This window comes from Camelina sativa, chromosome 15 (genome assembly GCF_030686135.1).
Source record: "Camelina sativa cultivar CO46 ecotype springtype chromosome 15, ASM3068613v1".
NCBI classification, from domain to species: domain Eukaryota; kingdom Viridiplantae; phylum Streptophyta; class Magnoliopsida; order Brassicales; family Brassicaceae; genus Camelina; species Camelina sativa.
The window spans coordinates 15,003,988-15,029,865 of NC_141894.1; the positions used below are offsets into that span (position 1 = coordinate 15,003,988).

The 25,878-nt window shown below is 41.4% G+C and overlaps 2 protein-coding genes, 1 long non-coding RNA gene, 1 other non-coding gene and 2 pseudogenes across 5 annotated transcripts; 2 read left to right on the forward strand and 4 right to left on the reverse strand.

The window, feature by feature from the left end:
• LOC147926655 (putative F-box protein At5g41500) overlaps positions 1-8,444 on the forward strand; it is a 32,547-nt pseudogene extending 24,103 nt beyond the window's left edge.
• A 111-nt stretch (positions 8,445-8,555) lies between these two features.
• LOC104746879 (transcription factor bHLH77) lies at positions 8,556-11,264 on the reverse strand. Its single transcript, XM_010468422.3, has 7 exons — positions 10,161-11,264; positions 9,765-9,956; positions 9,542-9,676; positions 9,385-9,456; positions 9,147-9,299; positions 8,965-9,058; positions 8,556-8,859 (listed from the first exon to the last, which is right to left on the reverse strand). Exons 1-7 carry the CDS (start codon positions 10,584-10,586, stop codon positions 8,822-8,824), a joined length of 1,110 nt encoding a protein of 369 aa, XP_010466724.1. The 5' UTR covers positions 10,587-11,264; the 3' UTR covers positions 8,556-8,821.
• Positions 11,265-11,464: 200 nt separating this feature from the next.
• Positions 11,465-13,845, reverse strand: LOC104746881 (uncharacterized). The gene is made up of 9 exons (XM_010468423.3): positions 13,304-13,845; positions 13,155-13,216; positions 12,914-13,073; positions 12,695-12,815; positions 12,537-12,618; positions 12,350-12,453; positions 11,966-12,044; positions 11,831-11,881; positions 11,465-11,740 (listed from the first exon to the last, which is right to left on the reverse strand). Exons 1-9 carry the CDS (start codon positions 13,740-13,742, stop codon positions 11,657-11,659), a joined length of 1,182 nt encoding a protein of 393 aa, XP_010466725.1. The 5' UTR covers positions 13,743-13,845; the 3' UTR covers positions 11,465-11,656.
• Positions 13,846-14,388: 543 nt separating this feature from the next.
• On the reverse strand, positions 14,389-17,967 carry LOC147926656 (receptor-like kinase TMK4; annotated as a pseudogene). The gene is made up of 2 exons (XR_015581582.1): positions 15,962-17,967; positions 14,389-15,844 (listed from the first exon to the last, which is right to left on the reverse strand). The product of XR_015581582.1 is annotated as a receptor-like kinase TMK4 (transcript).
• A 560-nt stretch (positions 17,968-18,527) lies between these two features.
• On the forward strand, positions 18,528-19,747 carry LOC147926657 (uncharacterized). Its single transcript, XR_015581382.1, has 2 exons — positions 18,528-18,726; positions 19,309-19,747. It is a non-coding gene; the product is annotated as an uncharacterized LOC147926657 (long non-coding RNA).
• A 4,058-nt stretch (positions 19,748-23,805) lies between these two features.
• On the reverse strand, positions 23,806-23,912 carry LOC147926658 (small nucleolar RNA R71). Its single transcript, XR_015583109.1, has one exon. It is a non-coding gene; the product is annotated as a small nucleolar RNA R71 (small nucleolar RNA).
• Between the last annotated feature and the right edge of the window lie 1,966 nt (positions 23,913-25,878).

A 25,878-nucleotide genomic window follows, 5' to 3' on the forward strand; every position in this document is an offset into this window, starting at 1 on the left:
GGAATGTAGACCTTGAGAGTTGATGGTGGTTTAATCTTGGATTTTAGTTGTGTGGCCGAACTAGTGTTGATGGAGGTCCAGCGGGTGCTGTGAGTGTGGTGACAGTTTGCTCAGACCGATATGACCGTATTGCTAATTTATTGAAAATGTTGTTGGAGAAGAGTTAATAAGATGATTAGTTCTTATGAAATCTTAATGTGGAATAGGTTAAGGGATTATGTGATTCTAAATATGGAAAGTGTCATTGCAAAGGAAGAATAGAAAGTTCCAGAAAAGGAAAGTTTCCATAAATAAAAAGTTCTATGAATAGTTAGGACTTGTCTATTTTCGGAAAGGGGATGTGAAATGTCGGAGAGGCGAAATGTTTAATGGATGACCTGAAGAGTGGTCACAGATGAGATGATTAGTTCTCAAGGATTTTTGATTGGTGATATTCAGGTGGCGGCGAGTGATGTTGACATATTTGATTATTAGTTTAGTAGAGCTGAGGAAGTAACCAGAGGATTTGTTGAGCATGGGATTCTTTCGTCCTATAACTTCACCATGGGGAACGTCGGTGTTGTAAGAGTAGAAGAAGGACGAAGTATGGATTTTATGAGCTCCTTGGTTTGACAGGTTACTACAAAAGGTTTGTGCAGGGCTTTGCGAGCAAGGCTTGCCCAAAGACTAAGCTGACAGGGAAGGATGTTCCTTTTGTTTGGTCACAGGAGTGCGAGGAGGGCTTTGCAAGCCTAAAGGAGATGTTGAATACTACGCCAATATTGGCTTTGCCTGAGCAGGGAGAACCCTATGTAGTTTATACAGACGCATCCAGAGTTGGTTTGGGGTGTGTGTTGATGCAGCATGGAAAAGTGATTGCCTACGCTTCGCGGCAGTTGCGGAAGCATGAGGACAACTATCCTACTCATGATTTGGAGATGGTTATTGTAGTTTTTGCCCTGAAGATTTAGAGATCTTATCTTTATGGTGTAAGGGTACATGTGTTTACAAATCATAAGAGCCTAAAGTATATATTCACTCAGCCTTAGCTGAATTTGAGACTAAGGCAGTGGATGGAGCTTGTGGCGGATTATGATTTGGAGATAGCTTATCACCCTTGTAAGGCTAACTTGGTTGCAGATGCTCTGAGTTGGAAGAGTGTAGCTTCGGCTCAGGAGCAGGAGATGAGTCTCTGGTAGGAGAGATCAGTGCTTTGAGGTTGTGTGCTGTGTCTCAGGAACCGTTGGGTTTGGAGGTGGTTGATAGAGCAGATCTTCTGAGTAGGGTGCGGTTGGCTAAGGACTTGGGGCTGGTGAATGCCTTTAAGGATGTTAATTCAGAGTATCAGGTCTCAGATAATGGTACTATCTTGGTGCACGGTCGGATTTGTGTGCCCAAGGATGAGGAGTTGAGGCAAGAGATCCTAAGAGAGGCTCATGCGAGCAAGTTTTCTATTCATCCAGGAGCGACTAAGATGTACCGTGATCTCAAGAGGTACTATTACTGGGTCGGGATGAAGAAGGATATAGATAGTTGTGTCACGAGGTGTGATGTGTGTCAGCTAGTGAAGGCTGAGCACCAGGTTCCTGGCAGGTTACTGAAGAGTCTACCCATTCCTGAATGGAATTGGGATATGATCACGATGGATTTCGTGGTATGATTGCCAGTGTCTCGGACTTTTGATGCTATTTGGGTCATTGTGGACCGGTTGACTAGGTCAGCACATTTTCCTGGCCATTAAGAAGACTGATGTGGCAGCGGTCTTGGCTAAGAAATATGTGAAGGAGATAGTCAAGTTGCATGGGGTGCCAGCTAGTATTGTGTCTGACAGGGATTCTAAGTTCACTTCGGTTTTCTGGAAGGCATTTCGGGCAGAGATGGGCACTAAGGTGCATATGAGTACAGCTTATCATCCCTAGACAGATGGACAGTCAGAGCGGAAGATCCAGACGCTGGAGGATTTGCTGAAGATGTGTGTGTTGGATTGGGGTGGCCATTGGGCAGATCACCTGAACCTGGTAGAGTTCGCTTACAACAACAGCTATCAGGCGAGTATTAAGATGGCTCCTTATAAGGCTTTGTATGGGAGCCCATGTCGTATACCGTTATGCTGGACTCAGGTGGGGGAGAGGAGCATGTTCGGGGCAGATTTTGTTCAGGAGACCTCAGAGAAGATTCGGGTGCTCAAGTTGAACATGAAGGAAGCTCAGGATCGGCAGAGGAGTTATACCGATAGGAGGAGGAGAGATCTTGAGTTTCGTGTAGGAAACAGAGTGTACCTCAAGATGGCCATGTTGCGAGGTCCAAACAGGTCATTGACAGAGACTAAGTTGAGTCCGAGGTTTATGGGTCCGTTCAGAGTGATTGAGCGGGTGGGACCGGTAGCATATAGGCTAGAGTTGCCTGAGGTTATGCGTGCGTTCCACAAGGTGTTTTATATTTCTATGTTGTGGAAGTGTCTCCGTGAGGATGATCGGTTGTTGGCTAAGATTCCTGAAGATCTTCAGCCTAACATGACTTTGTAGGCCAGACCAGTGAGGGTTCTCAGGAGGAGGATCAAGGAACTTCGGAAGAAGAAGATTCCTTTGATGAGAGTCCTTTGGGACTGTGATGGTGTTGAGGAGCAGACTTGGGAGCCAGAGGCGAGGATGAAGGCAAGGTTTAAGAAGTGGTATGAGAAGCAAGCCGTGACTTGAGCTTATCTAGCCTGGTCCCATCTGTAATTCATGGCTGGAGCGGGAATGGAGTATTCCAGCCCATCTCTCTTGTTTACTTGGTCGCTTGGGGTGGTTGGTTGTGCGACTCAATAACAAGATGAGGTGGTGCTCGGGGTACAAAGTTTCTGTGAGGCGGGGTTTTTGAGGAAGTTTCCTGAAATAGAGGTTTCCAAAAGTGGAAAGTGCTAAAAATGAAAAGTTTTATGTGAGTTAGAATTTGTCCATTTTAGTGGTGGAGAGCCTTGGAGGGGCTTGTGTGGCCTTAGTGGCAGACTTTTGAGTCATTGTGCCCCTGTGGGGCAGTCTTTTGAGACATTGTGTGGCCTTTGTGGCGGTCTGTTTAGCCAGTTGTGTGGCCTTTGTGGCGGGCTGTTTAGCCAAATGTGTGGCCTTTGTAGCGGGCTGTTTAGCCAGATGTGTGGCCTTGGTGGCGGGCTGTTTAGCCAGATGTGGCCTTCGCGGCGGGCTGTTTAGCTAGAGTGGTCTTTGTGACGGTCCTTCGGGACGAGTGGCCTTGGTGGCGGTCCTGTTTAGGACATTTGTTTGGCCTTGGTGGTGGTTCTGTTGAGGATATTTGTTTGGCCTTTGTGGCGGTCCTGTTTAGGACAGATTGTTTGGCCTTGGTGGCGGTTCTGTTTAGGACATTTGTTTGGACCTTGTGGCATGTATATGGTCCTTGTGCGGTCATGAGGTATTCCAGTGAGAAGATATGTGGTTGGTAGGACATTGTGTTGTCTTATGCGAGCCACAGGAAGGAAACCTGGATAGGGATAGGACTCAGACGTGTTCAGAATTGTTTGCTCGCGACTCTTAGGGGACTTTAGTTCTCCTAGTACTGCCATATTCTGGTTTGGGAGTATGGTTGGTATATCGACTTCGGATGACGATCCGGGGGCGCGCTGTAGGATGGCTACCCGAGAGACGAGTATTGGATTTTTCCTTATATATTATGGCATGCGGGTTTAGGCCCGATTAGGTGCCAACATTATGGCATGCAGACTTAGGTCTGATGAGGAGCCAAAAAACACTCAAGGTTTAGTCCTATGAGTAAAGGAAAGTCCAAAAGTCGAGAGCAAAGGCGTGAGTCTATCGCCTAGAGATGACCTTTCGTAGATCGGTCGGAGGAGTGCGGGCCATAGAGACAGTTGCACGGAAATCCTTGGCTGATAGTTGTTCGAGATTCGAGAACGAATCTATGTTGGTGGGGAAGAATTGTAACATCTGCGAACCGATTTCCCGGTTTAGGGGTGCATTGGTCGATGCATAGGTGCGTATGATAGAGTTATTTCCCTCGTGTATTTATTTTTACAAAGTAATTAATTATGTGTCAATAGTTCACAAAATATGTAATTTAACGCTCTACTAGCTTTTGTTATATATCCTCAGGGCAACAGGAACAGGATGCGACACACATTACACCAGATTCTTTGTACATGCTGTCTATTGTTATGTAGATCGTACTCCCTCAATCTTGTTTCGTAAAAAAATGTGAAGTCATGTAGAAGATTAGAGATCATCATCGTTGTCTTCATTGTTACAATCCCCTTTACTTTTCATCTGGTTTATAATTATTGCGGTTTGAAAGTAAGATACAGAAACCCTAAATGAAGCAGGGCCAATAAAGATATAAAAAATCACTACTCCAAATGAATCTTTTTAAAATAAAAAGTGTATCATGTGATCATGTCGTAATGTATACATTATTTGCTACAAACTTATGTTACAATTCTAACATTTTTTGTTTGTACTCTCAATCTCTCAAACTCTTTCCTTTATACGTGCAACCATAAAAAGCTCGACTAGTTTCTGAAGCCCACAATTTATTCAACTTCTTTTACGGTTTATGTGTCTTCAACCGCAAATAAATCAGAAGAAACAAAAGACTATAGGGTTTTTTGCCTTTGTTCCTGCGAATTGAAATAATGACGACGACGATGCTGATCTCTAACCTTCCGAGGGATATGGTAGAAGCGATTTTCTTTAAAGTTCCATTGACATCTATGAGAGCAGTACGACTAACTTACAAAAGATGGAACTATTTATCCAAAAGCGAGAGCTTGATGAAGATGCGCATTGATCAAGCAGCAGAAGCCGCAGCAAAGGAAGGTGAGTGTCAGATGATCGTGATGATGGGAAACAATCTTTACCTAACGAGCATCTTTCTCAATGGAGATCCATCTGCAGAGCACAAAGGCAAACTTACATGCCTTGACGAACAAGTCAAGCTATCACGGATCTTTTCGTGCGAGGGTTTATTGCTATGCATATTGAACGATGGTTCTATGTTTGTGGTTTGGAATCCGTATTAAGGACAAACGAGGTGGATCAAACCAATATCTCCTCGCCGCCCAGCCGTAGGGTTTAGTTTTACTTACGCTCTGATAAGCTTCATCGGGTGTACGTGCGAAAGAAGAGATCACGTGGGGCTCAGCACGTGTGATGGCCGTTGGAGATATTTTGGAAACGAAGAGGGATAATATCTGCAACTAACTTGTTGTGGATTGAGTATAAATATATCGTTTAGTCTTTTATGAGAGTTATGTTGAATGTTGTAGAAACTTCTCCTGCGTGAGATTTAAGGGTGGTGATTCAGAGAATATGATGCTCTGATCATTACTTTGTACTTCATTCATCTTTGAGAAATATATCGTATCATATTCAGTTACAGAATCAGAAAAGAGAAAGAGTGAGAGAGAGTTTGGGATCTTCGTTCTATCAAATTGGTGCGTCGTGACGTTTGATCGAGAGAAATCGCAAGTTCAGAGTGAGATGAGGTTCGATCCGAAGCTTTCGCCTATCGTTTCAGAGACTTCTCAGGAATTCGAAGAGAAGCAGATGGAGGAGTTGTTTCGGAGTGTGCATTCGATTCAGAAGGAGATGGTTTCTGATCGGGAATTTGTGAAGGAAGCGATTGCGGAGCTGCAACATTCGATGAAGCTGCTATTGACGCATCCGTCACCACGCCATGTCGATTGCGATTCATTGGAGCCGAAATCGGCAGATCCGTCGGTCAATTGCCGTCGCAAGGTACTTTCAACTCCCTTGGGTTCACATCGTCGAGAGATAGGTCCTAGTTCGCGAGAGGAATTGCTTAAGAACTCAGAGATTCCGGTTTTCTCCGGTGAAAGTATCTATAGCTGGTTAGCTTTAGCGGAACGATACTTTCGGATTGGAGGTTTTTCGGAGTCGGAGAAGTTAGATTTGGTGTCGGTGCATCTTGCTGGAGATGCTTTGGGTTGGTTCAATTGGCAGGATAATCGTGCGCCTTTTGATAGCTGGTTTCAGTTCAAGGATCGTTTGTTACTCAGATTTGGGAACTTGCGCGTGAAAGGTCCTAGCCAGAGTTTGTTTTGTATCAAACAAACTGGCTCGATCGCTGAGTATGTTCGCCAATTTGAAGATCTGTCTGCGCAAGTGCAGGGACTTGATGATCATAAGCTTGAAGGTATTTTCTTAAACGGTTTGTTGCCTAAGATGCATGAATTGGTATACATGATGAAGCCACAAAGCTTACCTGAGGTGAAAGCAATAGCGTTATCAATGGAGACAAGCCAGTTGCGTAATGTGATGCAGCCTGGAGCAGTAATGAGTGTAGCAGATCAGTCCACGCGTGTGCAGCATTCTAAGTCCGTGGTGACTTGGAAAGGGAGACCGGTGATCTCTGAGCCTAGCAAGGTTACTGAGAGGCAGAGGCAGGTGCCTAATGCAGTTCAGCGACCTCAGAGACACCACTCCAATGTTGACTTGGATGATATGCGGAGGAGAGGAATTTGTTTTAAATGTCAAGGTAAATGGTCCAGGGGTCATGAATGTGCATACAAGGAACTGTAGATTCTCACGGTCTTGGATGATTATCTGGTTGAAGTTCTTCAGGATCAGTGTCCACCCGAGGAACAAACTGAGATTGTGGCTGCAGGACAGTTGATGGAGTTGTCTTATAGTTCGTTCATGGGACTGTCTTCTCCTGCGACTACTAAGATGCGTGGGTTAATTCATCATGGTGAAGTGTTGATGATGATTGACAGTGGAGAAACACACAACTTCATTACCCCGAAAATGGTGGAGCGTTTGCAGATTCAGGTTGAGGCATGTGCGAATCTCAATATTAAACTGGGAACTGGAGTGATGGTTAAGGGAGTGGGAGTGTGTCGCAATTTGTCTTTTCATATACAAGGATGGTCTTTTCCATCTGATTTTATTGTATTGGAGCTTGGACAGGTGGATGTGATCTTGGGAGTTTACTGGTTGCGGACTTTGGGGCAGTGTAGTGTGAACTGGGACACTCATGAATATTCTTTCACTTATAAGAACCAGTTGGTGAAGTTGGTTGGTGAGAATGAGTTCCAGCTTGCGGGGTGTGCATTACAAGGTTCTGCGTCATGTTTGGAGGGATCGGGTGATGCTAGTTTATTACCTCATGAGGTAGATTCTGATTCTTTGATGCAAGTTCCGCAGGATATTGAGAAGGTGTTGCAACAGTATGATTCAGTGTTTGTGGAACCTTCGGGATTGCCTCCTATTCGCGGAAGGGAGCATGCGATTGATTTGGTAGCAGTCAGTGTCAGACCGTATCGTTATCCGCATGCACAGAAGGAGATAATGGAGAAATTAGTAAAGGAGATGTTGCAGGCTGGTACTATACGTCCTAGTCGTAGTCCTTTTTCGAGTCCAGTTTTGTTGGTCAAGAAAAAAGATGCAAGTTGGCGGTTTTGTGTTGACTATAGGGCTCTGAATCAAGCTACTATACCGGATAAGTTCCCTATACCTATGATTGACCAGCTATTGGACGAGTTGGATGGTGCTAAGGTTTTTTCGAAGTTGGATTTGCGGGCTGGGTACCATCAGATTCGCATGAGGGAGTGTGACATTGAGAAGACTGCTTTTCGCACTCACGATGGGCGGATGGGGCATTGTTTCATTTAGGGTTTCTGTGCCTTCTTCCTTCAGCTTCAGCCGCAATAATTTACGATTTTGAGTCTGATTTATGGACGACTCATGATGTCACTAGTCCACACTGGCGTATAGCATATGGTAACTGTGGCCTTTCTTTTAAGGGAAACGCTTACTTTTGTGCTTCCAAAAGGAACGCAAAAGAGGGCAGAAACTATGGACGCAACGATCACATAATCTTGTTTGATTTTACAAGTGAGAGATTTGGCCCGCTTCTGCGTCTGCCGTTTAATACTGGATGTAGTGACTCTGAGAATTTATCTTGTTTTAGAGAAGAGAAGCTTGCTGTTTTAGTTCAGCACAACAACACAGTTCTACACGAGTATGACTTATGGATTACGACTAAGATTGAGAGCGAAGAGGTGTCGTGGATCAAGTTCTTGAGATTTGGTAGTCACGTTCCATTTACAGATATAACAAGGTCTGATTTCTACATTGACGAGGAGAAGAAAGTCGCCATTGGTTTTGATAATGACTTGCATCACCATACAATTATCATCATTGGAGAGGCTGGATACTTTAGAACATTGGATCTTGTCGGAGAATCTGGAGACGAACTGTGTGATTCACATGTGTACTCTTATATTCCAAGTTTAGTGCAATTCAAGCAACCTGCTACTAAATGGAACGTGTCTATCACAAAATGCGTCTCTCTATTTGTGGCTACTGCCATGAACATGATAGAGTTATTTCTCTCGTTTATGAAGTAAGTATGAGTCAAATAGTTCACCAAAAGATGTAATTTAACGCTCTACAAAGCTTGTTATATATCCTGATCAGGGCAAGGTTTGAAGGTTCCTCGTTTCATCTCTCACTAAACCAAAACGTGTCCATGACACGAAACTCATATTTGGATTTGTATACTTGCATGTTATAATATAAGACGTGAACAAATGTTTCTTACAAATCTGAGCAAGAACAATAATACATAAACAATTGTGAATAATACAGAGATGTTTCAGAAAGGTTCTTGTCATTTTTACATACTTAATATGAAAGGTTTTCTTGTTTTTTTTTTTTGGTTTAAGGTTCAGAAGAAATCAACAGATGCCACAAGCAAAGAAGAAACGACAGTAAACATTTAACTTTCCCATATGTTTCACTCCGTACTCATCACTACTTGGTTTTCTGTATGTACAGAGAGATAATAATAACAAAGAGACCTTTCATCAGAGCTATGGTTCAAGCTTCATCTGAAGCGTTGGCTCAGAACCTGAAACATAAAAGATAAAGAGATTTCATTTAGTCATAAGACATGTTGTTCTAAAGTTTCAATGGAACACACTTTGGAACACACTTTGGTTCTAATTTTTCTTACAGTTGTTGTTGTTGTTGCTGCTCTGTTGCTGGATATCTCCAAAACCCATCTGAACTATGCTTTGCAGGTCATTGTTTTCCCAGAATCCTGGTGTCTGAAATTGAATCAAAACACACAAAAAGGATTGAGTTTTCGTTACACTCAAACGAGTTTTTAGAATCGAACATTAGCTACTAAACTACCTCAGCTTGAACAAATCCATCGTTTGAGGGGAACTGCGTGTCTGAGAATCGCGGCATGTTCTTGCCAAGGGAATAGTATGCTGATGGAAGTCTTTGCTCTGAGCAAGCCATTGCGTAAAGTGACTGCGTTAATGACTCCCCCGGTTGAATCATCTACACATACAGACGCATACATTATAGATACAGAACATTCTATCAGAGCAACATGATATTGCAGCTTCAAAATCAGAATTTTTACCTCTGTGGATAAAGCAGCATTAGCATTGAACTCCATCCTTGGATTTACAGTAGCTAGCTTCATGGACAAGAACTAAAGAAACAGACAGCAAGTTTCAGATTTCTAATATACATTCAAACTCCAATTTCAAGAACATTTACGAAATACACATTCTTACCTCAACTTGTCTCTGCAAGGACTGCACATAATTTATAATTTCATCAAGCATGACTGCTTTCCCTGTAATCCGGTTGCAACCAGGAACCAGATCCTGTAGCAACGTCATTCTCTCGCTAATCTTTTCTCTTCTTGCCTGAAACCAAACACACCGCAAAACCATCAACACTGTGAACATCATAATAGCCTGAAATCAACACATATAGATAAGGTGTGTTCAGTACTCTTTCAGCAAGACTGTGGCTATCTGTTGCCTGACCCCTTCTAGCTCTAACATGAATATAATCTTTAGGTGCCTCAGGAGGCTTAGCATCGTCGCCTTTACTATCGCACTTCTCTATTCCGTTTTTACTACTCCCAGCTTCATCCTGCTTGCTTCTCTTCCCAGCCTTGGATCCACCATTCTCTCCTGAAACCTGAATCATAATTCCAAAACCAAACCCATTTTTTTTGGTCAGAGTCAAAACATTTCCGGAACATCAAGAAACACACTAATAAAAAGTCAATAAGATAAGTCTCCACAAAACACACATATGGTTTCATAAAATCAAGAAAGCTACAGTTTCTTAAAGTCTACATCTTTGAATTAGAGTAAGAGAGAGATTGTGAAATCAAAAAACCTTGGAGTTGGAAGCTGTAAGAGACGAAGAAGCTGGAGACTCCTTGCCATTACCAGTAGGTATTGATTTCCTCTTCCTGGAGTTAGACTTCGTGGTGTGAACTCGATCAGAAACTGAATCTGGATCCAACAACGAGCTCTTGTTACTCTCCTGCGTCGTTGGTTGTGACCCAAGTACCCCAAACTCTCGATCGGATCCGAATTGGCCTGGATACGGAGGGAATCTGATTCCACCGGAGATTGGGAAATTCTCAGAGATCTGAGAATTCAGAGAGAAAGATTGAAGAGTTAACGGTGAAATCTCTTGAGGGTTGCAGTATCTTCCAAGGAAATCTCCGATGCTTCCGTCATTGCCATTGCCAAAGGGATCGCTCTGACCCAAAGGTAAGTAATTTAGGGTTTGCTCTGTTTCCTTATCCATGTTCATCTATTAAAAAAAACCAGAACTTTGATGACCAGAACAGCTTCTCTGGGAATTCTGAAGAAGACCCAGAATCTGAATCAGGAAGCAAGATGGGAAATTGAAGTGGAAACAACTAAATTGTGAAGTAAAAATAGAAACTTTATGTGTGTTTCTTCTTAAACAAAGTGACAATTTTGTAACTTTGAACTCTTTGAGAAAAATGTAAGCTTTTTTTCCCAATTATGGGTTTTGTGAAAGATCTATGAGGAAATGAGTCAGAGGAAGTAGAAATGAAGAAGCATGATTGATCAATCAAAGTAGAGAGGAAAGAGAGAAAGAAGAGGCGGTGACTTTTTTTACTGATCAAAAAGATGAGGAAGAAGAAGAAGAAGGAGAAGGAGGTTTAAGAGAAAATGACAAAAAAAAAAAAGTAATGATAAGAAAAATTCTAATTAATTTAGGAAATTAAAAAAGAGAGAGTTTTACAGTTCAAAAGGAGAAGAATCTTACGTGTGTTTATGTTAATGTGGGAACATTAGATGGTGAAAGTGGGTAGGCTGCTTAGGCTGGCCTCTGTAATCATTGGAGTGAGAAGAAGAGAGAGAGAAGAGAGAAGGAGAGAGCATGTGCATGGCAGAGACAGGAAAGTTGTGGGAGAGAAAACAAACAAAAGGATAAAATTGATTGTTAATTATCATGTTTAATTATTCTTGGTTAAGCAGACTATTTTAAAAGAGAACAGATAGTACTCACCAAAACATGGTGTCAAAAAGTCAATAATTGACTTGCAAGGGGTTTAGATCTTGAATTATTTGTTTTGGTTTATTAATCAAGTGATGCAAATTGATGTTTGTATTCTGAGTTGTATATGTTAATGAAGTTTATAATGTGAAACCAAAACATTTTCTGAGTATACACATATATTTTCATTGGTTTGTGTCATGTGTGACATACAAGTGATTATACAAATGAATTTGCATTTTTGCCTTTTGAGCATATTTTAAAGTAGTCTGCTCCCACTTGAAGTTAACATTGGCAACAGTTGAGATGCATAGAGCTAGACATAGGGCTGAAGGGAAAGTTTCGTAGGGTTCTTAGGGGACACGTTCTAGTACATGCTGAAGTGCTTTCTTGATTCCTCCTTGTTCTAGAGACGTCGTCAAGTGTATCTCTTGCACCTGAAGTGTTTAACATTTTTCTTAAAATCAAACCAAGAACATCTCTATATATGGCTAGTTGGCTACAAATAGACAGCTTCTGAGATTTACCTGTCTTCCAGCACGAGCAAGAAGAACAAACTTCCCATCAGAAGGCGGTGTCTGCGTGAACAGGCGCGCTTAGAATCAGACTTTTCACTAGCATAATTTATTCTTATAGGGATATTAAAGAGAAACATAACTCACATTTGAGAGCCAAAGTTGTAGGTCTTGTGAAACTACTCTTTTCTCAAATCCTTGCCGGTTGATTTTCACAGCTTCTATGCTACAATGTAGAAATGAAAAGGAGGACTGATCAAGATGTAGTTACACAATGGAACCAGATTTTCTTCCATCTTTCGATGGAAACATAGAAGCTAAAACTAATGCAATTAACAATATCCAATTTATCATCCGTTCACAAAAAGTACCAACCAGCAATAGCTATCGATAAGTTAACTAATCTAGTAGACTAGAGGTGATCCTTGTTATGATTCTCTTGTAAATAACCATATGGTATGCAGAGAGCTGATTAGGACTGCAATGGTAAATAAATTTGTTTTGTAAATTATAAGATGTGTGCCTACATACCCCTCTTCCTTCAATAGCTCTTCAAGTATTGTTTCTAGCCCCGGAAGAGGTTCAATTTTATCCCCATTGTTCGAGCTTAGTGAAGGAGATCCAGTAGAGCTGTCCTGTAACAATATTCAATTTTCTATTACAAATCACGCGAGAGACAGAAACACATTCATTCACAATCACATTGACATTGTCTAACCTTCAAAATAACTTTGTCCAATGTTTCTAAAAGAGGATCATCTTCCAGTTGTTTGATGGATAGTGTAATCCTTGACTTCTCTCTGCATTCGGAACAACTCTTGATCAAAAACTATATCATAACTAATTAATTTTCTGTAACCAAAAGAAGAAACTCACTTGTCAATATTTGTGACTATAACCCGAACCTCATCACCATCACGTAGTACATCTCTAACATCTTGAACATAATCCCACGAGACTTCAGAGACGTGCACTAATCCCGTTAAATGATAAAGACCTATACACACCAACCCACCACATATTTCATCATCAATGTCACAAGCTCAGAACTAAAACAAGTTTCAATCAAGAAATTTCAGTAAAAGCAAATAATACCATCATCGAAACGCAAGTGGATAAAGGCACCATAGTCCTCAACAGAACCTACTCTTCCAGTAAACACATCCCCAACATTCACGTTTTGTGAATACTTTGGCCATAACGCTAACTTCTCAGACAAAATCAACTTTCTATTCTCCTCATCAGCTTGAACAACCTAATATAAAGATTCACCCTCAATAACCATATACACATTAGATAGATTACAAAACAAGCCAAAAGGAGAAAACTTTATTACCTTCACAGGAAGTTTAGAACCAACCAAAGTCTTAGCTATGTCATGAATACTCTTCTGAGGCTCTTCATAGAACAAAACACAAACCATCAATGTAAAATATCGATACTTCTAACAACTTTAAAAATAAAGCTTGTGAGAGTTTTGATTACCTTTACAAGAACGTGAAGGGCTTAGTTGTGGATAAGGAAGAAAGCCAACAAGAGAATGAAAACGAATAAGTAAGCCACCACCATTAAAGCCTTCAACTTGACCTTCAAATGTATCACCACTTTTACTATAAGCCTTTGCTATTTTCCAATCGCTTGGTCCTGAAGCAGAAGCATCATCGGAGGTGTCACTGAGAAGAGAATTGGAAGCAGAGAGGACTGAGGAAGAGGGTGAATGATCGGAGTTTCTATCTGTATCAGCGGTGGCGGAGCTTGATAAGGATTTGACGATACAGAGCAGAGAGCTTCTATGTGATGGAGAAGAGGAAGATGATGAAGGGAGGAGTCTAAGTGGGCAAGAGAGGAAACAAGATTGTTGGTCGAAGAGATGAGAGGAGAATGAAACAGACCCCAATGTGGTAGCGCCACTGAACACCGCCATTGTTGCGCGGCAGAACAAAAAAACGCCGCGGAGATTGAAGGTTGAAGTTTGTAAATGGTATAATTGGATTTTGGATAAGAAAGTGAGAGACTGATGATGAAGGTGACGTGGCACTTGTCAGCTCACAGGTGCTAGAGAAGAAAAGTCGTCGGTTATACACGTGGCTAATTTTAAGTGGATGACTTTGTTAGTGTCTAATTGTTTGTGTTTTTGCAAGTTTATCGAATAAAACTAACTATATTATATGTTAGTCTTAAAATATTTTTGGAAGTCTTCAGGGCCTATATTATTTATTTGATAGTGGATATAAATTAGAAATAATATAGAGAATTTTCCATCAGTTTATTTTGTAAAATTTTGATTTGATTTGTAAAACTAATTTTTAAAGAGATTATTTTACAAAACTACTTATCATACACCAATACAGAATACCAATGAGGGAGATCATGTCTCTGTATACAAAGATCATGAGATTTGGAATCCTTCTTATCTTTCTTTTCTTAACACCTTGACTTTGAATCTAATTTATGTTTACTCAATATGTATTATAGCATAATTGTATATTCCAAAAAAAAAAAGTTATAGCATCATTGTAAACCAAAATCCAAAAACATAAACTATTAATAATGTATCGTACATCACATAGTAACTTAAGAATCCAAATCTCCATATTTCAAATAGGCACAAACGTTTCACTATATTGTTTTTTTCTTTATTTTACAGTTACACCCAAAAATATTGCATATAAAAAACAAAATAAAATGAAATGATTGAGTAGATCTTGTCTCGATGAAACATTCAACATTATCAGTGGTGTTCCTTCGATATGTCTGTAGTTCACATTCCAAACTCTCTTCTGTTTCTCGGCGTAAGGCTTTCCATGTTCTCTGGGCATGCATTCTCTCATTATAGTGTGTCTGTGTCTGAGAGTGTGTCTGCGAGTGTGTCTATGTACATGTCTGAGAAAGAATCTGTGTCTGAGACAAGAAGTCTCCCTTGAGCTTCAGGTACACTCATGCTCGCATCGATCCCGACATTTTCTTCTTCTTCTTGGCACGACGGCTTACGTTTCTCCGTTGCTAGTTCGTTAGCCGCGCGATCCTTGGCTCGTCTCTGCTTTTTTGAGACTAGTTGTTTTCTTTTTGTAATTTTTCTTGACCACAAGACTATTTCTCTCCATAAAGCTTCAATTACTTCTGGATCACTCCCGAGAATCTCTTCTTTTTCTTCGCAGGACATATCATCATACCTCGCTAAATATTGGGCCAACATCTTATAAGCTGCATGGTCCATGTCTAGTCGTTGTTTGTCTGAGACTGTGTTCGCGTCTGCGTCCAAAAGTGTCTCTGCCTCAGAAACTGTGTCTGCTACGGACGAGTCTGCGTTTGTTTCTAAGATTAGTTGGTTCCATAGAGCTTCAAATGTGTCTGCATCGATCTCGAGAATCGATATCTCTGGGTATGATTCTGAGACTACTTGTCTTCGTAGTGCTTCATATATCTCGGGATCGATCTCGATACTACCTGTGTATGCTTTTGATTCTAGTTGTTTCCGCAGAGCTACCACTCTGTCTGCAACAGTCCTGGGAATCTCTTCTTCTCCTTGGCATGAAGATTTACACTTCTCTACAAGTGGGTCCAGCATGTTAACTGCGTGATCCATCCCTGGTTCCTGTTTGTCTGAGTATGATCCTTTGTCTTCCCAATCCCATCTATTTACAAGTTGAGGTAGACTCTTGATCCCATCGATCTGGAAACTATCTTCTTCTTCGTGGCAAGACGGTGTCCATTTATCTGCAAGTGGGATTAGCACGTTTACGACGTGGCCCATCTCTGGTCTATGTTGAGGTTCGCGGGCCGTGCAGTGTCCTGCAAGCTCAGCAACTATGTAAATGCTCTCCATTGTTTCATCGTCTACCTCTAAGGTTTTGTCGCGTGCCTCTCTGATCTTTTCTCTGTTGGGTATGATTTTTCTAAACCATATGACTAACTGAGTCCTCTCTACTGGTAATGTATAATCTAATACTTTTCTTCCTGTTAGCAATTCCATAAGAATTACTCCAAACGAATACACATCAACTTTTGGGCTTACTTTCCCATAAACTGCACAAGAATAAAAGGAAGGCGTATTGACAGAATGTATAAACCCTTTGCATTGCATATAAGACAAAGGCACATTGTGAAATCAACATGAGTAGAGATAGGAATAATGGGACTTACGGGTGTATTCAGGTGCTAGATAACCAAACGTCCCTGCTACTCTTGTTAGAACAGAGTATTTCCCATCGGCAACATTCTTAACGAATCCGAAATCAGCAATTTTGGCTCTCATGTCATCTCCTAGAAGGATGTTATCGGGCTTTAAATCCCTGTGAATAAAGCATTGCTGAGCCAAGCTATGGAAATAATCCAAACCATGTGCCACGTCTAGAGCTATATTAACTCTCTGTTTCCATGTCAGAGGAGAGTCTCCGAGTTCACGCCACTCAAACAAATGTTTTCCAAGATATGTCCCTGTGGCATATACTCGTAAATGAGAAACCTCTCGTTTTTGTTCACACAGTAACCCAATAGAGCCACCAAGTTTTTGTGCTTGGCCTTTAAGAGTACTGCTATCTCTGCCTCAAAATCTGCTGCTTCTTTATCATCCATTGCTGATCTGTTCATCTTCTTGACGGCCACTTTTCTTTTATCGGCATCCGGTAGTTCTCCGTAGTACACTTCCCCAAAACCACCTTTTCCCAACGTTTTACTGAAATCTTTTGTAGCCGCGCTAAGAAACGCCATTGGAATGGTATCAATCCTACCTTCACGAACGTTTCGTTCCCAAGAGTTGTCAGCAACACTACTACTAGGATTATTCAACGCACTGACGCTATGTGCTCCTTGTCCATCGGAACATTCACCACCACCATTCAGAGAGACATCATCACGAATAATCTCTCGGGGGTTTCGATCGTGGAAGTTGTTAGGAACACTACTAGGATTATTCAACGCACTGATGCTGTTGGCTCCATTGGAACATTCACCACCTCGGGGGTTCTCAAGATCCGACCGATTAGATTTCCTGTAATTCCCTTTCGTAAGAAATTTGTAAACCCCAAACCCTATAAGAGCAAGAAAAACAAGAACCGCCACCACGATTACACCAACTATGACGGGAGCCCTATTACCACCACCAGAGCTATTACTGACACTAACACCGGAGTTTAAGAGTCTCATAAAGTGAGGACTACAGCTCTGTCCTGATTTGGCACATAAGTTGTTGTTGTCGGAGCTTACCTTGACCTCCCGTGGCAACGAAGGAAGAGAACCTTGAAACCTGTTGTTGTCTAGAGAAATGTTCTTCAAGCTTCCGAGTGAAAGGAGCGAAGGCGGTATGGTTCCGGTTAAGTGATTGTCACGGAGCTGCAGATCAAAGAGATTGTTGCTTTTTGAGAGATCCGGGATAGGTCCAGAGAAATGATTCTTCTGAAGCCAAGCTTGTGACAACGACGTCATACTCGAAAGCACTTGAATCGTTCCCGACATCCCCACGAGTTGGTTGTTGATGCACAGATTCTGAATCGAAGATTTTGCAAGCGACGGTGGTAAAACGCCGATGATGTTATTGTAAGATTAGAAAACGTCTGGTAAAACGCCGGAGATGTTGGTGTTTTCGAGGTTTATGGTGGTGAGAGAAGCCGTGGAATCAACGAGCTCCCGTGGGAAAGTCCAAGCAGTCATGTTCTTGTTACCGCTCAAACTCAAGATCCGGAGACTCGTGAGCCCGGAGAAAGCTCCGATCTCAACTCCGACGAAAAGATTCTCATCCATACAGATCTCTCGAAGAAACGAGAGTTTAGCAAACGAAGGGATTTTACCGGTGAGTTTGTTACGTTGGAGAGCGACGGATTTGAGCTTTGTAAGAGTCGAGATCTCAGGTGCGATAACGCCGGAGAGAGATGTATCAGCGAGGCTGATTGAAGTAACACGAAGATCGGAGGTGCATCGTACGCCGGACCATTTGCAGAATCCGGTTGATGTTGTTGTTGACCAATCTGACGGCGGAGGAGTGAATGATTTAGCTAAAGCGAGGATTGCGGTCCCGTCGTCTGCGGCGGATGTAGCGAGTAAGGTGACGGTGGTGAGGAGGAGGAGAGTCGAAAGAGATTTCATGGCTCAGAGAGAACACGCGCGGCGCGTTGAGAGAATGACAGAGATTGAGTGAGCTAAAGAGCAGAGAGAATGAGAATGTGATCGTGTTAGTCAAAAAAGAGGGAAAGTTTGATTTTTTTATTGATTTAAAATAATTAAAAAAGCGTCCTCACTGCTACGGAATTGTTTTTTTTTTTCTTTCCTTTAAAATTAGAGGAAAATCCCAATTAAAGTTGGATTAGTTATTTTAGAATTTAATTCTAAAGGAGGAGGGGATTAGTGATGGACTAATCATGTTTACCCTCAACACGGTAGTGTGGGTTACCCTCAACACGTTTATATATCTACTTCCTTTTTTTCTACGTACTCTATGAAGGAAGATGAATAAATGATAAAGGTGTAAAAACTTCACCAAAAAATATCTGAGTTTTGACATTCTAAGAGCTTGTTTATCGGGAGGTTTTAAGAGATTTTAAGAGAGGTTTTAAGTGTTTTGTAGATTAAAAATAAATCAGATAAAAGAAAAAAAGATAAGAGGACCTATTATTTAGTAGACTCAAATTTGGAATAAGAGACCGTACGTGTCACGTTTCTGTTGGCCAAAGAAATTAATAGAAGAAGAAAAACAAATTATGCCCGAGATAATTTTCTTTCTTTTTCTCTCTGTCTCTCTCTCTTTCTCTCGCGATAGAATCCCGATTCGACAAAGGAAGAAGATGAATCGAAGGATATGGAATCAAGAAGAGGTTGGGGTCGGAGGTGATGCGGAGGAGATTTCGCGATTAGGGGTTGTTTGATTTTTTTATCCCAAATTAGGGTTCTTTGATTTTTGATCATCCTCTCTCAAGGTATCCTTTCTCAATCTCTCTCTCTCTCTCATTTGATTTCGCTTTTAGCTTCTTCAATTTTGTGAGAGGCTGTTGGGTTTGGTAGTAGAGCATGTCTTTCTTTTAGAACTTGCGTGATGGGTTTCTGTCAAGTTGTGTGGATTCTATACCTATTAAAGTTTCTTCATTTTTGAGTCTTTGCCCGTTTATTCGTTGATTTGAAAGTGTAGACTTTTATTTTGGAATGTTCTCTCTGCCATCATAAATTTTTATATTTTCAATAGACTTTGGTGTTCTTGTTCTCGGTGGATGAAGTGGAGAACAATCTGGGGAGGTTGAAATTAGATTGTTGCAAGTTTGTAAACCTTGGGATTTGTTACATTGGGAGTTTGCTTTGTAGTTTTATCGTTTGAGTTTGAGATTGTTTATCATATCTGAGCCATTCAAACTGATGGTCATGGTCATGGACCAAACAACAACCACTTATTCTCCTCTGGTTCATCTCATAACCATTGTTGTGAAACACTCTAATTGCCAAAATCTTTGTACGTTTCCTAGAGCTAATGATTTCTGATAATTGTTATGTGATACTTCGGTTTGCAGACTTCTTGGTATGTTTTGGATTTATTGGAAGGGCTGTGGGTACTAGCGGGGGCAAGATTAAATGGCAAAGAAGGAAGGTTAATCGGTTTCACTATGTGTATGAGCAGAGTAGCAGTCTACAATCTTTCGAGTTTGGTGATGAGTACAGTGATGACTCCAACAAACACAACAAGACCCATCACAATGACTTTGGAAAACAGTGATCCAAATGTGAGGTACTTTGTTTATATGCACTTCGCTGAGGCTGAGGTAATTCACCTTAATATGAAGTGTATGAATTGTCCTTGTTGGATCAAAAGCTCAATGTTGTTTTGGTTGTTTGTTCATTCATAACTGATGAAGTTGAATGAGATTAGATTCAAAAAACTAGATTTTAAAAAATAAAAGACTCAAAATTATATCCTACCATTGGAGAGGATGATTTTTATTATAATCTCAAGGGTTCTTATTTTATAAACAGTACAGAATATATTCATTAAAAATTACAACAGTACATAAGAGACTAAAAATTAAAACCCACCGATAAACTTGCCCTAAATCAGAAGTAAACAAAAAAAAAAAAGAATTATAGACAACAAGACCAAATGTGATAAGGTTGAAACCTTACATTACAATATGAAATGTAATCAGTCGTTATCCAGAAACAGTTGTATTTGTTGTGCTACTTCCTCACTTCTCAGTAGTCAGTTAAGTAACAAAAAATGGTTGATGTAAGTTATAAGTTTTTGTTGTTGTATTCTATTATTCTAGTCTACAGACTACAATCTTAAATTTTAGCATAAACTTTTTGAATAAAGATTTTGAGTCCTAGTAGGCTAGTATAGAGTGTATGGTGTATAGTATAAGAACAAACAAAACCATACTAGAGATTACGTGTAAAAATTATATTATACCGCAAAAAAAAAAGGCTTTACAATTTCTTAAGCATCGTCAAAGAGATGGAGATAGAAGTGACCAAGTTTAGTGTATATGTGGTTATTTTGTATTTTTGAAATTTTGAGAGCTAATTTGTAATCTATGGATACTATGAGGGTTTTTTTTTTTTTTGAATGAATGTTAAATTATGTTCAACCCAAAAAAGTCCTTGGTACAATTATGCATCTTTGTGCAGAAAGTAAGATTAAGCTAAAATCATAAATGAAAAACTATACTTGGTACGAGAAACCCGGTGAAAAGACAGTAGTTTGTTACGAATAAGCCGGTTGAGGAACTGAACCATACGATCTGAAGAGGTCGGAGTGTCCCCATGGCGACACCAATTTCGCTCCAGCCAAACAGTGTGGATAGTTGCTTGGAAGACAAGCCGAAGAACGAAACTAGCTGTCCCAGAGAATGTTGTTGTTGACACCAAGTTGAGAAGCTGAGAGAAACGTCCAGTGTAGTAAATTCGTAAAAGCCGACGGGATAAATCTGCCCAAACCCGTGAAGAGTAGGGACAAATAAAAAAGAGATGCTCAAGCGTTTCCATTGGCATTTGGCAAAAGACACAGGCTGTATTAACACCTCTATTCCGAGTCACCATATGATTATCCGTCATTAGTCTATTCTTAGCGGCTAACTAAAGCATAAAGGAGTGCTTGGGGACAGATCCGGAGAACCAAATGCCCCTATGCCAACTCACTAACTGCCCTGGGTGGCGAAGCTGCTTCCAAGTTTCAGACGAGGAGAACCGTGGCTGAAAATGTAGGTTAGATTGTCTCCAAAGGGAGACATCCTTCCCAGGGGATAGTCCTCTATCTCTGAGTTTGGTTAGCTCAAGTTCTACCTTGTTTGTAAGGTCGAAATGATGATGGCGATGACGTGGTGTGGAGAGCACCGAACCAACAGTAGTAGAGTTAGGGATACCCAAAGCAACGAAGCCTCGCGGTCCAAGTAAATCAGATAACCGTCCAAGCGGGCACCAATGGATAATATGTCTATATTTTGTCTCCTTTTAGCATATGTTTATCATGCTTTTAGCTAGGACAACTGATTGTTTTGCAACATTTTCTAGTCTTTTCTATACACTTTGCATGTCTAGGTATTTCTTGCATCATCCTTGCATACATTGTGCATTTTGGAGTATTTCAGGTATCTAGGAGACGTTGGGAACACATCGCTCAGCATCGCCGTTTGGATCGCTGTTCGACGTCGTTCGAGTCACCCACTCGAGCAACACCTTGACCGTAGATTGAGTCGTGCCGTTCGAGTCGCGCTGTCGTGCCACCGGTCGGGGGATTCAGCTTTTGACGTCTTCATCAAAGTTGTAGAGAATTGAATCATCTTTCCAATGCTGTTTATTTCAAGCCAATCGGAAGTGGTTCAAAAGTTATCATCGTTTCAGTGGAAGCGTATACATCCAGCTCGAGTCGCGCTGTCGTGCCGTTCGAGTCGTGCCGATCAAGTCGCGCTGTCGTGCCATTCGAGTCGTGCCGTTCGAGTCGAACTGTCGTGCCGTTCAAGTCGCCATCACTCCACTCGAGCCAACGCCATCACTCCACTCGAGCCAACGCCATCACTCCACTCGAGCCAACGCCATCACTCCACTCGAGCCAACGCCATCACTCCACTCGAGCCAACGCCATCACTCCACTTGAGCCAACGCCATCACTCACTCGAGCCATTACTCGTTTGCACATGTCAGGAAGACGTTCCATCTTACACGCTTCAGGAGATTCCCAAACCGACTCTTCATCTTGTCGTTTTAAGTTTTAGGGATTTTATGTCTTTACTATAAATACGTTTTGTTAAGTCTTTGCGACGTCATCTTAGTTTTTATCTCGTTTTTATTTTGTAAGGTTTCCCCAGCCACCAAAAACCGTTCTCAGACTTGTATCCAGATATCTTTTAATACATTGAGTATTTGCATTTGATTTCTTCTACAAACTTGTGCATCTCATTTTTACCTATCTAAGAATGCTTGTTTTAATGTTTTATGAGTTTGTATTGTTGAAGATGATTTCCGGATCTGAGTAGTGCGTTAGTTCTTGAGGATGGGATAGATTAGGTGGAGGTTCTTAGGATGTAGAGTGTTTAAGCGTTGATTGTATGATTCCCTTCTGGACTAGAGTAAGAAATACTAGTTTCTCTCTGATCAATTGGAACTAAGTTTGAGACATTTCCACACCCAAAAGGTGTTCGATGAAATGTCTGACCAACTAGTGCCAGAGACTTACGCTCCTAGCCTAAGAGATTAGCTGTCTAGGATGTTTGTAGACGTGAATGAACTTGTTTGTCATGCCATGCTTGATCATGTTTCTCTAGCGAGAGCTAGGTTTGGAAGTGGTTGAGTCTGAGTAGCTTCTGTCAAGAGATTGGATTAGCTAAGTCGTAACGTTCATTGTTTAGGGATAGTTTGCTTGTGGTATGTTAAACACTCTGTAGACTAGGATACTCCACCGACATCAATTACTCCCATCCTTAGGACTTTTATCTTTGTGATTGATATTACATTCCCGAGACTGTTTCATTTGTTCATGCTTAGAATCATTTTCAATTTCACTTATTCTTGCTTGCTTCTTGTCATACATTTTCGTTTCTGTTTCTGTAATTCATTTCCGTTTTGTATTTTGACCATTCTAGGATTGTTAGAAAAATACTCTTTTTGAATTGGCTTGACTTGTGACTTCTTGATTGTATCTTGATTGTTAGCGACATCCCATTTGGATTGACACCTTAAGTACTACAACACATAAGGTTAATTGAACCTACTAGGATAAGACACAAAAAGCTTAGTATCAATTTGGCGCCGTTGCATTCATCTATTTGCTAAGAGACACAAGAATCTTAGTATCAATTTGGCGCCGTTGCATTCATCTATTTGCTAAGAGACACAAGAATCTTATTATCTATTTGGCGCCGTTGCCATTTGGGATTCGTTTTGCTACATTTGAGATTTCAAGTTTTGCAAGATTAAGTTCTGTTACACTTATCATTCTGAGTACTGACTTGTTTTGGTTGTTTGCTTGTTTGTTTTGCATCTCAAGAACCTGTTGATTGCAGCATTGCATGCACACCAGATCAAGAGGACATCAGAATCTCCTCCCTGCTATCGACAACATCAATCGGTTACAAAGACCACGACAAGCTCGTCAACTCACTGATCATCCCGCACCAATCACTATGGAACAACCTAACGGACCAAATCCGAGACTGCAAAACATTGGTGCTGGAGATGCACCGAACACTCATACTCAGCGTGCTGGAATCGTCTCTCCCGCCGTGCAGAACAACAACTTCGAAATCAAAAGTGGTCTGATCTCCATGATCCAAGGAAACAAGTTTCACAAATTGCCTATGGAGGATCCACTCGACCACTTGGACGAGTTTGACCGTCTGTGCAGTCTCACCAAGATCAACGGCGTGAGTGAGGATGGTTACAAGTTGCGCCTCTTTCCATTCTCCCTGGGAGACAAAGCTCATCAATGGGAGAAAAATGTTTCCAAGGGTACCATCACCACTTGGTACGAATGCAAAAAAGCTTTCTTGGCCAAGTTCTTCTCCAACTCTAGAATAGCACGTCTCAGGAATGATATCTCCAGTTTCTCTCAGAAGAACTCAGAATCATTCTGCGAAGCCTGGGAGCGTTTCAAGAGTTACCATAGCCAATGCCCACACCATGGATTCAGTAACGAGTCACTGCTGAGCACTCTCTACCGTAGTGTACTTCCAAAGATACGCATGCTGCTTGACACTGCTTCAAATGGCAACTTCTTGAACAAAGACATAGATGAAGGTTGGCAACTCGTCGAAAATCTCGCCCAGTCTGATGGCAACTACCATGACGACTATGATCGCACAGTTAGAGGAGATGCTGGCTCTGAGGAGAAGTACAAGAGAGACCTCAAGAATGTCAATGAGAAGCTTGATCGCATCTTGCTCAACCAACAAAAGAGCATCCACTTTGTATCTGAGGGTGAACATTTTCACGTCCAAGATGGGGAGGGTGAGCAGTCTGAGGAGATCAGCTACGTCCAGAATCAAGGTAGATACAACAAGGGTTACAACCCCTATCAGACGAACCCCAATTTGTCTTACCGGAGCACCAATGTTGCAAATCCACAGGATCAGGTGTACCCTCCTCAGCAGCAACAACAAGGTCAACAAAAACCTTTTGTGCCTTACAATCAGGGATTCATCCCTAAACAACAGTTCCATCAAGGATACCAAGCTCCCTCAGGACCACCACCAGGATTCTGCCCTCAACCAGTTCAGCCTACTCCAACCCCAGATCAAGAAATGAAGCAAATGATGCAACAACTTCTTCAGGGTCAAGCTAGCGGATCTTTGGATACTGCTAAGAAGTTTGCTGAACTCAGTCAGCGAATGGAGTGTTCATATAATGATCTTAATGTCAAGTTTGAAGCTCTTAACTCGAAGCTGAAGTACATGGAAGGCAAGACTGCTTCTACCCCAACACCTAGCCAACTACCTGGAAAAGCAGTTCAAAACCCCAAGGACTATGCTACTATCCATGCTATCACCACCCAAGCTGTAGATGTACGGCTCACTGAGGACAATGAGAGTTTAGATGGGGAGGATTTTCTTCAAGATAAAGTTCAGATAAAAGATCCCGTCAAGGTGCTCAAGGATCCAATTGAGTCAGCCAAGCAATCTGATCCTCAAGCTACTAAAGAACCCGCTGCTCCCAAGGATAAACCTGTGAGATTCATTCCTCCACCATACAAGCCACCTTTACCATTTCCAGTGAGGTTTAAGAAGCAGCTTACTGAGAAATATAAAGCTCTGTTCGAAAAACAAGTCAAGGAGATTGAACTTAGGATGCCTTTGCTTGATGCATTTGCACTTGTGCCTCAATATCAAAAGTTTTTAACTGACTTGGTAACCGAAACGACCAACGAGAAGGAGGAGATAGCTAAAGGAGCTCAAGCTAAGGCTCTGGAAGATGCGAGGGTAGTGCATGACATAGGTGGGGTTATTCATGAATGCAAGGTTGTTATTTAGAAGATGATTATCCCAAAAAAGCTAGAGGACCCTGGTTCTTTCACCTTGCCTTGTTCTCTAGGTCCATTGGCCTTCAAAAAGTGTCTATGTGACCTTGGTGCTTCAGTAAGCCTCATGCCACTCTCTGTTGCTCAGAGGCTAGGATTCAACGAATACAAGTCATGTAACCTCCGCTTAATATTGGCTGATAGGACTACTAGATTGCCTCATGGTCTATTAGAGAACCTGTCCATCAAAATTGGACAAGCTGAGATTCCTACTGACTTTGTGGTGCTGGGAATGGATAAAGAGCCTAAAGATCCACTAATCCTGGGAAGGCCTTTCTTAGCTACAGCTGGAGCAGTCATTGATGTCAAGAAGGGGATGATTGATCTCAATCTGGGTAAGAATTTCAAGATGAAATTTGATATCAAGGATGCTAAGAAGAAGCCAACTATTGATGGGCAGACCTTCGTGATTGAAGAGAAAGATCAGAAAGCTGGGTTTGACATCTTTGAGGGTGTCAATGAGGCAGAAACAAGAGTTTGGGTAACCAAAGAAAAAACTCAAAGGGGCACTCAACCGTGTTCCAACTTGAGTGCAGTTGTTGCTCTCCCTAAGCGTCATGACCTGCTTCCTAAACTTCAC

Coding starts and splice junctions, on each gene's coding strand:
- LOC104746879 (XM_010468422.3), bottom strand. CDS start 10,586: ATGAACATGGATAAGGAAACAGAGCAAACCCTAAATTACTTACCTTTG. Junction 9,457..9,541: donor CCTTGCAGAGACAAGTTGAG/GTAAGAATGTGT, acceptor CTGTTTCTTTAG/TTCTTGTCCATGAAGCTAGC. Junction 9,300..9,384: donor ATGCTGCTTTATCCACAGAG/GTAAAAATTCTG, acceptor CTGTATGTGTAG/ATGATTCAACCGGGGGAGTC.
- LOC104746881 (XM_010468423.3), bottom strand. CDS start 13,742: ATGGCGGTGTTCAGTGGCGCTACCACATTGGGGTCTGTTTCATTCTCC. Junction 12,816..12,913: donor CCACTTGCGTTTCGATGATG/GTATTATTTGCT, acceptor TGGTGTGTATAG/GTCTTTATCATTTAACGGGA. Junction 12,045..12,349: donor GAGCTATTGAAGGAAGAGGG/GTATGTAGGCAC, acceptor TCTACATTGTAG/CATAGAAGCTGTGAAAATCA.